At 38.9% G+C, this 13,252-nt stretch overlaps 1 protein-coding gene across 1 annotated transcript in view; it reads right to left on the bottom strand.

The window, feature by feature from the left end:
• Positions 1 to 1,421: 1,421 nt before the first annotated feature.
• Positions 1,422 to 13,252, bottom strand: part of slc22a31 (solute carrier family 22 member 31) — a 49,752-nt gene continuing 37,921 nt past the window's right edge. Inside the window, exons 8-9 of the mRNA XM_073070222.1 lie at positions 12,067 to 12,178; positions 1,422 to 3,156 (exon numbers count right to left, since the gene is read on the bottom strand). Coding sequence (XP_072926323.1) covers positions 2,757 to 3,156; positions 12,067 to 12,178 — 512 coding nt within the window. The 3' untranslated portion in view covers positions 1,422 to 2,756. The remainder of the gene's footprint in view (positions 3,157 to 12,066; positions 12,179 to 13,252) is intronic.

Below are 13,252 nucleotides of genomic sequence, written 5' to 3'. Positions count from 1 at the left end.
AGAGCTATGGCAGATCCATCTGGCTGGGATGAATGCACTAAGAACAAAATAATTGAAACACGTAGCCAATCATGTAGCATCTGTAAAAACAGCTAGTATCTCAGGATGAAGACCCTTCAAATCAGTGCTCCTGTGGTAGATGGATTAGTAGGAATACAGGTTTAAGAGCAGAGATCTCTTTAACCATTGAATATCATAAAACATTAAAGTAGGTTTTAAAAGACCACAGAATAGAAAACATTGGACAACTCTCATGAATTAGAGCAGGGGTTCCCAACCTTTTTTATGTCATGGACCAATACCATTTTGTGTGGCACGTGGCCAAGTGGTAAGGCTTTGGGCTGGCAATCTGAAGGTCGTTAGTTCAAGCCTCAGCCGAGGCAGCGTGTGTATCCTTGAGCAAGGTATTTAACCACACACTGCTCCTACACGTTTATAGCCCAGTGGTGGCGGTTGGTGCAGTATGGACAAGACAAGATTAAGCAAGCGGTCTGTGGACTCCCAGGTTGGTACATCAAACCCAATAAGAGGTAAGCTTACATGAATAAAGGGCTTTTCATGTCTTGTTTTACCTTCCATGAAGCCATTTCATAAATGTTGAACCATAAACCACAGTGCAGGACAGCTATATAAGCAGAGTAATGTGGTTTCATCCATGCCTGCTAGACATAGTTAAACCAGTCAAGAAGAATTTTAATATTGTAGAAATACCATGTGTAGTATGCTGTATCTATTGGTGATGATTTGCAAATAGGCATCTTTGGGGGTTATGGCCAGCTGGCCTTTTGGTAACACATCTGAATTTCTTGAAGAAGCATTATCAGTCTGTCTTTTCCTTTAAGACATCATTGAGTGTTCTATAATTAGAATGGGATCATAGGAAACTTGCTATGGTGGTATGAAAATGTTTAAGCATTTGGGCAGAATATCCCAATATAACGGAATATTCTTCACAAGTAAATGAGCAAAGCTCCAGTACATTCAGTTAAACTTCTTGTAAGTGTGATGCCCAGAACAGCATTTTTAATGAGGTCTAACCAGAGGTCTTTTATTATAATATACTGTATGTTAGCTAGCCAAGATATTAAAAAAAAGTATTATACTTGAATCCTATTAAAAATACCATTCATTTTAGCACTTTCCTCTGTCATCATTAGCTCTCACTGTTCTTTTTAAAATACATGATCATACCTGCACTCCCATCTTATACTGCTTTCCCAGTTTCCAACTTAAAAAATACATCCATATCAGGTCCAAAGTGACCCAACATTTGCCCATGTTAAATATCATCTACCATAATTTTGCCCACCAACTTATTTCTTTTAGTTATTCTGCAACTTTAATTTTATTACCAAACTTGTATATTCCACTAGACGTTCCTTTATTCAAGCAATTCACAAATTGTTTTAATTGAATTAGTAGGTTTTATTGTGTCACATTGAAGTCAAAACCACAGTTTTCCGATCACTTTTGTTATACCAGAATTTTACAGGCAAGTGAACAAAAAAGGAATGGTACATCAACCAGCAAACTTTGCCCTTGTGCTAAAAGTACAGGAAGGGGATTCTTTCAAGCTGTAATGGAACATTAGCACCTATTTGTTCAGTAACCCAAACTATAAACCAAACATTTCAATGTTTCTCTGTAGATATCAAACAAATGAGCGTGCTTGCCCTAGAATTGTTAGCTGGAGAGTGTACATTTGATTGTCTAGAAGTGCTCTGGTACCATGTGAAAAATAGGGCCAGTATCCAATCAATCCTAACTGCCTGGGCAGCAGAGAAAAGCAGCAGTTATATACATTAAAAACACTGGAAAGATGGTTAATGCAATTTGACTTAAACTTTCAAGTAACATCTCTTTTTTGATTCTTCACCTGATTGAGCATTACTTTAAAAATATAAGCTGTTAATTAACAAATAACAAGAATTCCTGTAATTATGAATCCTAGCTCTTAACTCCACTGGCAATTAACTGCTGAACAAGAACATATATGGAGTGACTATCTTGAAACATAATTAACCATGAAAACTGAGCTAGTAAAAACTTAAATCCAAAAAACAATTACAATAGGTTGCATTTTTGCCTGGTAATTTGATAAATTTACATTACAAATTTTAATTATTAATCCAATCTAAATCAGACCTAATTAGATATACTTTTCCATGTTGTCTTCAATAAGCAATTAGGTAAGTAAAAAAAACTGTTTGCAATTAAAAAAAAATGCCTATTAAGGAATTGGTCATTTATTACATGACAGCAAGGAGGACAAGGAATTAAATTTCAGGAAACCAAAAGAATTTCAAACATGTCAGCCCAGGTCCAGACACTAAAATGGTTTGCATATTTAGCAACAAAGTACTTGTGGTTGATATAAAATAGCTCTTATAATTAGATGAACTGTGGTGTGGGGTTGGGGGGGTCAGTAACTGTGCAATAATCAAAACTTCATTGTAAATATTTACAACTCTATTTTTACATAATTGACTAAGATGTACACAACCCAAAGTGCATTTAATATTTATAGTATTAGCCCTGGATCCCAATTTACAATCTCTTCATGTTATTATACATCTTTAGAAACACCCTTGGGATTGAAATTTAAACTTCAAAAACTGAGCAAGCATATTAATCAGTTTACAAAACTCCCATGTCTTAAAATGTACAAATTCTGCAACAGATAAATGAATGTTTACTGTGGTGCAGATATGCAACAGCAAAGTATTTTATATTTCAACAAGCACCATGAAGATAGGCTAGGTTGCTGATTCTCTGGTTTTCTTGATCACATTTGTGGGATCCTGTGACTGAATAGGAATGTTATGGACCAACATTTTCTTAGTAGCTGTAACAAGATTTGAATAGCTTTCTGGATTATAATTGCTGTGCTGTTTTGAATGTAACAAAGGAACTCTATCCTTGTTTTGTGACAGTAACATTGGAGGACGTCTCTGATTTTCACCATCTTTTAAAGATTCTGGTAGTGGTTTCCGTTTGCTCTCTGGAAGCAACATGATGCACAAAACCGAGAGCACCGCAAAAGATGCAAAAACTACATGACGAAGAAAGAAGCCATGTTTACTGTGGAGATCCATTATTGGAGATGTTGCTTTGCCAATATAGCCTGTTGCCATGATGAGGCCTAAAGTGGCACCTCTGTGAACACAATTTTAAAAAGAGAAATGAATTTATGAAATACAGGTAGCACAACACACACATAGGTTTTAATCATTTTGGAAAATTAGTAAATTTGACAATATAATAACCTAAAAGAAAGTGGCCCAGAATTGTTATAGTATGAAAACTAATAACCCATGCTTATAATTATGGGTGAACAGTACAGTGTCTTGAATTGTGGGTGCTAAAGATTATAATTGTGCAGTTCAAATCTAACCAACGATAGATGCTGAAATGACAATAAATGCTAAAACAATTTAGAGGGTTAAGCAGCATTTTTGAAGAGTCAAAATTTTAAAAAGTCAGGTTAATGGCCTGTCATTGTAAGGTTTCAATCTAAAATGTTAGCCTAATTTTTCTGCCCACTGATGCTGTCTGAAGTACTGAATATCTGTAGCATCGTGTTAATATTTCAAATTTCAACCACCTGCCCTTTGTTTCAATTAATATTAATCAACATTACATAAAGTAAATTTTGAGAATTAATGTCTAAACAAAAAGCTGCTAAGATATTGACATTGGTCATTTTGGATGAAATAATCATTTCTGTTTAACTCAAACTTGTTCCCAGGACCACTGAAGTTAAATTTTATGAAGTTCCAAAATTTGAAAAAAAATCAATATTCACTTCAACAAATCTATTAATACTTTCTCTTAACACCATTCCACCAACTTTGTCTGGGAAATATGTGCAACAATCTTCTCCCACAAAATACATTTTTCAAGAAAATTAACCCATTAGCACAATACTTAGATTTGCATATAAAGGCACATAAAATGCTTTACAGATACTACTCTTTGTGATTTTTATAAATGACCTGGATGAGGAAATGGAGGGATGGGTTAGTAAATTTGCTGATGACACAAAGGTTGGGGGTATTGTGGATAGTGTGGAGGGCTGTCAGAGGTTACAGTGGGACATATATAGGAGGCAAAACTGGGCTGAGAAGTGGCAGATGGAGTTCAACCCAGATAAATGTGAGATGGTTCATTTTGGTAGGTCAAATATGATGGCAGAATATAGTACTAATGGCAAGACTCTTGGCAGTGTGGAGGATCAGAGGGATCTTGAGGTCCGAGTCCATAAGGCACTCAAAGCTGCTATGCAGGTTGACTCTGTGGTTAAGAAGGCATATGGTGCATTGGCCATCAATCGTGGGATTTAGTTTAAGAGTCAAGAGGTAACGTTGCAGCTATATAGGACCCTGGTCAGACCCCACTTGGAGTACTGTGCTCAATTCTGGTCGCCTCACTACAGGAAGGACATGGAAACCATAGAAAGTATGCAGAGGAGATTTACAAGAATGTTGTCTGGATTGGGGAGCATGCCTTATGAGAATAGGTTGAGTGAACTCGGCCTTTTCTCCTTGGAGTGACGGAGGATGAGTGGTGACCTGATAGAGGTGTACAAGATAATGAGAGGCATTGATGTTGTGGATAGTCAGAGGCTTTTTCCCAGGGCTGAAATGGCTAGCACAAGAGGGCATAGTTTTAAGGAGCTTGGAAGTAGGTACAGAGATGTCAGAGTAAGTTTTTTTTTTATGCAGAGAGTGGTGAGTGTGTGGAATAGGCTGCCAGGGGCAACAGTGGAGGTGGAAACGATAGAGTCTTTTAAGAGACTCCTGGATGGATACATGGAGCTTAGAAAAATAGAGGGCTATGGGTAAGCCTAGGTAGCTCTAAGTAAGGACATGTTCAGCACAGCTTTGTGCGCTGAAGGGTCTGTATTGTGCTGTAGGTTTTCTATGTTTCTAAAATCAAATTCCCACATTTTATGGGATTATTCTCCTGATCCAAAATAGTTAAACATGAAAACTTAAGCAATACATACAGCTGTGGAAAATTATTAGAGAACAACCTTGGATTATATTAGTCAGTGCTATGAGAGTTGAAGGACAAATTACAACTCATATAAACCTTGCCAAACTGTTTACTTTGTAAGCCAGCATCACAGGCCTACTTTAAAACAAGGACACTAACATGTGGCATGTAGAAAGGCCGGTACCGATGGCTAACAGGAACTGATTATTCAGTTGCCCATGCAAGAAAAACAAAAGAGGATAAACAGCAGTTTAATCTGAGACATTTACCTAGTAGGTTGAAGTTAAACCTGGTAACTACTCAGATAAGTGATGGTTTGTGACTAGAATGGTTTAAATTATTTACAGGTACAGTAATAGTGCTAAAAGTACTTATGCTACTTGTCAAAGATGAAACATAGTTATTTGGGGAAAAGTGATCATCTGTCTGCTTATAGATAAGAAAATCTAACATCTGTAAGTGGACTGAAAGGTTGAAAATTCTGTCTACAATCAACACAATATCAATATTGTCAAACAAGTCAACAACTAATTTCAGCTCAGTGAGGTTCTTATCTACTATTACAACTAATTATGAATCCAGGATGTGGAAGCCAGCACATTCCAATAAAGGTGACAGTAAGGAAAAGATGGCCTGTGGCACACTATTTCCAAAATGTTTGCTTTTGTGCTTCCAATTTGCTACAATTTAATTGACAGACTAAAAGATTTTAAATAGAGAATGTAACAGCATGGGACAGGCCCACAATCTTTTAACCTACTCGAAGATAATCCAACCTTTCCCTCCTATATAGCCCTCCATTTAAAAAAAAATCATCCATGTGCCTATCTAAGAGTTTCTTAAATGGCCCCAATATATCTCCTCTACTATTAAGTTTTGAAACTCCAAAAGCTAATTAAAAGAAAATCACGGGAGCCAGAGATACTTTTTTTAAGGTGCACATATATAACAAGGTCGCGTAATGACATCTAACATTCATGTACTTCATACATATAACCCATAATGAATTATGTAAACAAAGAATCAAACAATAAAATTGGCATTTTACTCAAATATTAAATATACTGCACTCTTCCCTGCCATTAAGGAATGCATCCAAATTAAACACAGAATACTATATAATATAGTATAATACTATATATAGACATTGACAGCATAAATTTTAAATTGTCCCATTCAGACCTAAAGATTTAATCACTGTGGAGGATTTCTTACTCTTGTAGAATAACATCTTTCCTGACAAGGGGATCACTCTGCTTGGTAGTTGAGACTTGTTATTGTGAATATCAGGTTCCAGAGCCTCTGTGGTGGTTATAGGAGTTGACTCTGGGACTGCAGAAAGTGGTTCTGACAGCTCTGGACACCTTACTTCTCTTAAGAATTGACGCTGCTCTCTTCAACTGATTGATGTGTCATCTCCAGATGACATAAGGCACAATCTCCACTGTGTAGCAGAGTGGTCCAGTTGTCCTTAATCTTTCCAAGAACCCACTTTTAATCACTTTTGTAGTCCCTCACCAGGTCTGCTTGTCCAGGAGTGATATATCGAATCTCCTTGTTTGAGAAGCCCTCATTTGATTCAGCTGTGTGTCCTACATACTCCTGAGATTGGGATTGAGGAATTGAGAGCTGACCCAAAAATAGCATAGCTGTTGGTTGAGGATTGTGCCACACTGCAAGATGCAAGAAGGAAATTGGAAAGCTTCTCATTCAGTGTTAGTGCAGTGGGTTCTGCTGACATTGCATTCTTTAGACTCTGAACAAACCTTGCCACCAAGCTATTGCAGTTGGAAAAGTACAATGCAGATGTAATATGTCTTATTCCATTCATTATCGGGAATAACAAACTGTTCTGCAATAAACTGTGTTCCATTGTCACTGACTAAGTGTTCTGGAACACCAGTCCTTCAGAAGAGGCTTCTGAACACATCAACATCGTGTGGGATTGTAGTGCAGACTATTGGGAACAGTTCCAACCACATTGTAGCTACATCCACTACTAAGAAATTTGTGCCCATAACAAAATCCATATGAATTCTCTGTCAGCACAATGCAGGCCATTCCCTGGGATGGAGAGGCATTGCTCTTGGCATCTTCTGGATGTGCTGGCATCCCAAACAGTGCATAGAAAGCTACTCAGTCTGCTGATCTCTCCCAGCCACCAGACAAAGCTTCAAGCCAATGATTTAATTTCCACACCTAGATGACTAGCATGTCGCTCCTCCAACACTTCAGTTCTCAGCTTGGACGATACAACAACTTTCAATCAGTAATGAGGGTAAACTGGTTGAAGTGTTTTACACCCTAGACTCAAGGCCTCTGTTGATCCATGCGTAACTTTTCTCTGCAGTATTAAGAGAATAAGTTAATCAGTCTGATGGCCTGGTGGAAGAAGCTGTCCCAGAGCCTGTTGGTCCTGGCTTTTATGCTGTGGTACTGTTTCCCCAATGGTAGCAGCTGGAATACATTGTGGTTGGGCTGACCAAGGTCCCCAATAATCCTATGGGCCTTTTTCACACACCTGACTTTGTAAATACAATCAAATCATGGGAAGTTCACAACTACAGATGCACTGGGCTGTCCACACCACTCTCTCTGCAGAATCCTGCAATTAAGGGAGGTACTGTTCCCATCCCAGACAGTGATGCAGCCAGTCAGGATGCTCTCAGTTGTGCCCAAGTAGAAAGTTCTTAGGATTTGGGGACCCATACCAAACTTCCTCAGCCATCTGAGGTGAAAGAGGCACTGTTATGCCTTTTTCACCACACAACTGGTGTGTACAGTCCACATGAGATCCTCTGTGATGTGGATGCTGAGGAACTCAGACCATAGGATATAGGAGCAGAAGTTGGCCATTTGGCCCATCGAGTCTGCTCCACCATTTAATCATGGGCTGATCCAATTCCTTCAGTCATCTGCCTTCACCAGATTAAAGCTGTTTACCCTTTCAACCCCAGATCCATTGATGTCAATAGGGGTTAGCCTGTCTCCATTCCTCCTGTAATCCACAACCAGCTCCTTTGCTTTTGCAACATTGAGGAAGAGGTTGTTTTCTTGACACCACTGTGTCAGAGAGATAACTTCTTCCCTATAGGCCACCTTGTTATTGTTTGAGATTAGGCCAATCAATGTAGTGTTGTTGGCAAACTTAATTAGCAGATTAGAGCTGTGGGTGGCGACACAGTCATGGGTATACAGGAAGTAAAGGAGGGGACTTAGTACACAGCCCTGAGGGGCTCCTGCGTTAAGAGTTAGAGGTGAGGGAGCCCACCCTTACCATCTGCCGGTGATCTGACAGGAAGTCCAGGATCCAGCTGCACAAAGCAGGGTCAAGGCCGAGGTCTCTAAGCTTCTTGTTGAGCCTGGATGGAATTATGGTGTTGAATGCTGAACTGTAGTCCAAGAACAGCATTCTCACATAAGCATCCTTCTTCTCCAGATGTACAAAGACAGTATGTAGAGCAGTGGCTACTGTGTCGTCTGTTGATCAGTTGTGTCGGCGAATTGTAGGGGTTCCAGTTTAGGTGGTAGCAAGCTGCAGATGAAATCATTGACCAGCCTCTCAAAGTATTTGCTTATATTGAGGTGTGTGTGACAGGATGCCAGTCGTTCCGGCATGTTACCTTGGTCTTTTTTGGATAATTTGAAGCAGGAGGGCTTCACAGGGAGAGGGAGAGGTAAAAACTGCCAGTAAACACACCTGCCAGTTGTGCTGTCCATATCCAGAGTACTTGCCCTGGGATGCCATCCGGTCCCGCAGCCTTGCGACTGTCCACTCGTTGGAAACATTTGTGTACCTCAGCCTCAGAGATGACCAGGTTACAGGTTGTAGTGGTGGCTTTCCTCACAGGCTCAGAGTTAGCAACATTGAACTGAGCATAAAAGTGATTGAGCTCATCTGGGAGAGAGGCCGCGATGTTGGCAGCACCACTATGTTTAGCTTTGAAGTCTGCAATGGTATGCACCCTCGCCATAAGTCACGGGTGCTATGTCTGGTGTGTGCTATGTGTTAACAATGTCTTGACATTTGAGATGTTCCTTGTCAACCAGCGGGTAACAATGATGTCATCCAGGTAACACCGAGTGTCTGGGCAGCCTTGCAGCACCTAGTCTGTACCTTTCTCCCAGAGTGCAGGTACAGATGCTACTCCAAAATTAAGCCTATATAGCGATCAGACTCTTTGTGAGTGTTTACGGTGAGAAACACTTTGGACTCTTCTTCCATCTCCATCTGTAGGTAGGCCTCAGCTCCATCTCCATCTGTAGGTAGGCCTCAGCTAAGTCCACTTTGCTGAAGTGTTTCCCTCCAGAAATGTCTGCAATGATATCCTCTACCCTGGGTATTGGGTATTGATCTACTTTCAACACTGAGTTGATGGTGACCTTAGAATCACCACAGATCTTGACAGGTCCATCCTTCTTGGCTACTGGGACCACTGGCACTGCCCATGGCTCCACTTAACCTTGGAAAGAATTCCTTCAGCCTCCATGCAATCTAGCTCACTAGCTACTTTATCATAGATGGTATAATGAACCAGATGGGCTTTGTAAAACTTGGGTGTGGCATTTTCATTTAACACCATTTTACCCTCAATATGCTTAGGTTTTCCAACTCCATTCTTGAACATTGCTTTGGCATCATCCAGTACCTTTCTTGATTTGCTTTCAGTTGATTCTATTGCAGGGGATGTAGCATGCAAATTGTGGCTGGATTTCCAATCAAGTTGGAGTTGTCTTAGCCAATCACTGCCCAACAACGCTGGTCCTTCTGATTTTACCACAGTGTGGTTTGTTGGTTGTTGCATTTCACTGTTACGAATGTTGCTCCCATATGAGGTATCTTTTCTCCAGTATAAGTTCTTAGCTGGGTATTTGTAGGCTTCAGTTCAGTATCTTTGAAATGCCATTCAAACTCATTTTGTAGAATGACCGAAACAGCCGAGCCAGTGTCCAATTCCATTTTAATTAATTTGCTATTCGCTTCTGGTGTAAGCTGAGTATTGCTCGTCTCTTGCTAGTTTCCATATTGTAAATCTTAATGCTACCTAGACCTGTGTTACTCTCATCATTATCAGATTCTTCATCGACATGCAGATTTTTGAAACTGCAATTTGACTTTTTATCTTTTTCCCTTCCCTGTGCAGTCCCTTTTTGTCTGTCTGACATACTCTTTTATGTGTCCTACTTTGTTGCATTTTCTGCCAAGTTTCACCTTTAAACTTGCACTGTTCTGGTGTATGCAAGTCCCTGCCACAATGAGGTAACACAATTTGTTCAGCCAGGCAGATTTTTGTTTAGACATTGCAATTTTGTTCACTCACTTTCATTGCTGACTGCAACTCAATTACGTCCCTGGCTGAGGTTTCCATTGATACAGTGATTTCAGCTGCTCTTTTAAATAGGAGTTGTGCTTTGGTTATGAACCATTTTTAAATGCTTTCTTGTAAGATTCCATAAACTAAACAAAATCTCCATGTATCATTAAGCCCGTTACTGGACCAACAATGCTCGGACAGTCTCGTTAATTCAGCTGTGTATGCTGAAATGGGCTCCCCTTCCTTTTGATTCCACTTACAAAACCTAAGGTTTTCTGCAATCAACAAAGGTTCTTGCATTACTTTCACAATATCAGAAAAGCTCATTTTTGTTGGTTAGTCAAACCTCTAAGCAAACTGTACACTTCTCCTCCTATTACACTCAGTAGCAATGGCATTTGTTTTTCTTTGGCTATCTCATTTGCTTCAAAATACTGCTCAATCCATTCAGTATACAATATCCAATTATTTGTAGTGCACTCAAACACTGTTTCTGATATATCCATCCATTTATCATCATTTAGTACTCACTGTTTATTAACTCGCAAATTTTGTTCATTTTTTGCTTCTTTTTTTAAAAAAAAACTCTGACAGCCATCTCCCCTTGCAAATAAAACATGTTGTGCTTCAACAGGTCCTGAGTTCTATTTAAAACTTCCTCAATGCCACTGTTTTGTTTTCTAACTCCAAAAACTAATGAAAAGAAAAACACAGGAACCAGGGATAACATGCCTACTTCATTTTACTTTACTGAGGCATGCACATATGATGTGGTGATGTTATGACCTATGCCATTCACATGTTTCTTATATAACCTGTAACAAATTATGTAAATAAAGAATGATTAAATATATTTACAGTATTACTGAAATATTAAATACATGACATCAATCACCTCCTTGGCAGTGCATTCCACACATCCACTACGCTGTAAAAAAAAACACTGACTTCCCTCCTATATTCTCCTCCAATCACTTTATAATTATGCCCCCCTTTGGACTTCTGTCTCTGAATTACTAGTGTATATACTGGCCCAGATATCTGCTCTAATAAGATGATGATGAGAGGCATTGATTATATGGATAGTCAGAGGCTTTTTCCCAGAGCTGAAATGGCTAGCACGAGAGGGCACAGTTTTAAAGTGCTTGGAAGTAGGTACAGAGGAAATATCAGGGGTAAGTTTGTTGTTGTTTTTTAAAAAAAAAACACGCAGAGAGCGGTAAGTGCAAGGAACGGACTGCCAGTGACGGTGGTGGAGGCAGATACGATAGACTCCTGGACAAGTATATGGAGCTCAGAAAAATAGAGGGCTATGGGTAACCCTAGGTAATTTCTCAGGTAAGGATATGTTCGGCACAGCCTGATGGGCCAAAGAGCCTGTATTGTGCTGTAGGTTTTCTATGTTTCCAATACTTGGACGTCTCCAATTTTCCCATAAAGAGGGACAGCAAGAACACAAGAAAATAGTATGTTGCAATAGTTTTCATATTCTTAAGAATTAAGATCTACAGCATCATTAAAAAATAAATAGCTTTCAGAATTAATTTAAAATATTCCGCTAAAGATCATGCAAATTACTTACACATTTTTATTGTGACTTTCCAAGTATTTGCCACGCTGAAATGAATTATTATGTTGGAGCAAATTCATACAAATTCAGGGTCTCACATTTAGTTACGTGATTGAGAAAGTTCATAACTTAGACAATATAAGAAACCATTATAAAATTAACATTGCAAAATTTTATACATACCTAACAACTGTTGGGACCACCTCACTAGCAAAAAATATACTCAATATACTAACAGAAAAAGCTGATACAAGGCCTAGGATGGAAAGAGCCAGATGAACAGCTTTATGCAAGTCTGAAAATAAAACACACTTGTTAGTATTATACATTAGATCAAATAATTTCTGACAAATAGTAGCTGAGAAAATTTATACATGTAGATTTAAAATAGAATTGGTAATATGTTATTACTAAGTTTTACTCTTGCATGCTCTGTATTAAACACTACAATCTCTGTATCTCAGATGAAAGAAGGAATTAAGAACAAATACTCAAGGAAAAAGACAGGATAGAAGGCTTGCACCACCATGGAATTGAGTCCTGGATGTTTTTTTTTTATTTCCTAAAACTTTCCCGGACAAATCCCCATATAACTCAGTGCCCAAAGATCTACTGCAATTGCTTCTGAATGTACTCGGGTTTTTGAACACCCACTAACCAAATGAATGAATTTCCTACCTCCATCTTAACCAACTTCATATACTATGTCCTCCATTCATAAACTAACGAATAGGCCGGATGAAGATTCTCGGCCTGAAATGTCAAGTCTTTATTCCTTTTCATAGATGCTGCCTGACCTGCGAAATTCCTCAAGCATATTTGTATGCGCACGCTATGCTGGATTTCTAGCATTTCCAGAATCTTGTGTTAACTAATGGTTACTGCTTTTCCATATCTTCCCTGTCAAAGTTAAGAGTACTATGTATTTTAACTAGATTTCTCACATTCTTTTATCTCCCAAGTATCTCCAACCATCCCCTTTATCACCTCTGGCTTGTGTACAATTAGAGTTCCACACATAAATACTTTTAGGAGCCACTTGATTGTACCATTTCTGCTTTGTTAAGGAATTAAAGGAAAATTAGACGTAACATCTGCCATTGATCTTGGAATGGTAAAGTGATTCCTGATCCAGTAGATGTCATTTTTACAAACACAAGGGATCTGGTACTTAAATTTGAAGAACAATCCCACAGGCTACTTTAGCCACAGCCTGATGTTATTACATTCAAAAATCAGACTCCACAGACAATGTGCTTGATTCACAACCACTCAAGATGTCCTTTGCCAAATTAGGGGAGCACAGGGCTCTGTAGATGTTAGGAGTTGCTGCTCATTAATTTTTGACCCATGAAGTCTCAAGGCGCTA

The sequence above is a fragment of the Hemitrygon akajei genome, chromosome 17, assembly GCF_048418815.1.
Source record: "Hemitrygon akajei chromosome 17, sHemAka1.3, whole genome shotgun sequence".
Lineage (NCBI taxonomy): Eukaryota > Metazoa > Chordata > Chondrichthyes > Myliobatiformes > Dasyatidae > Hemitrygon > Hemitrygon akajei.
The sequence above is the reverse complement of the archived record's forward strand: the minus strand, read 5'-3'. Positions and strand labels throughout refer to the sequence as shown.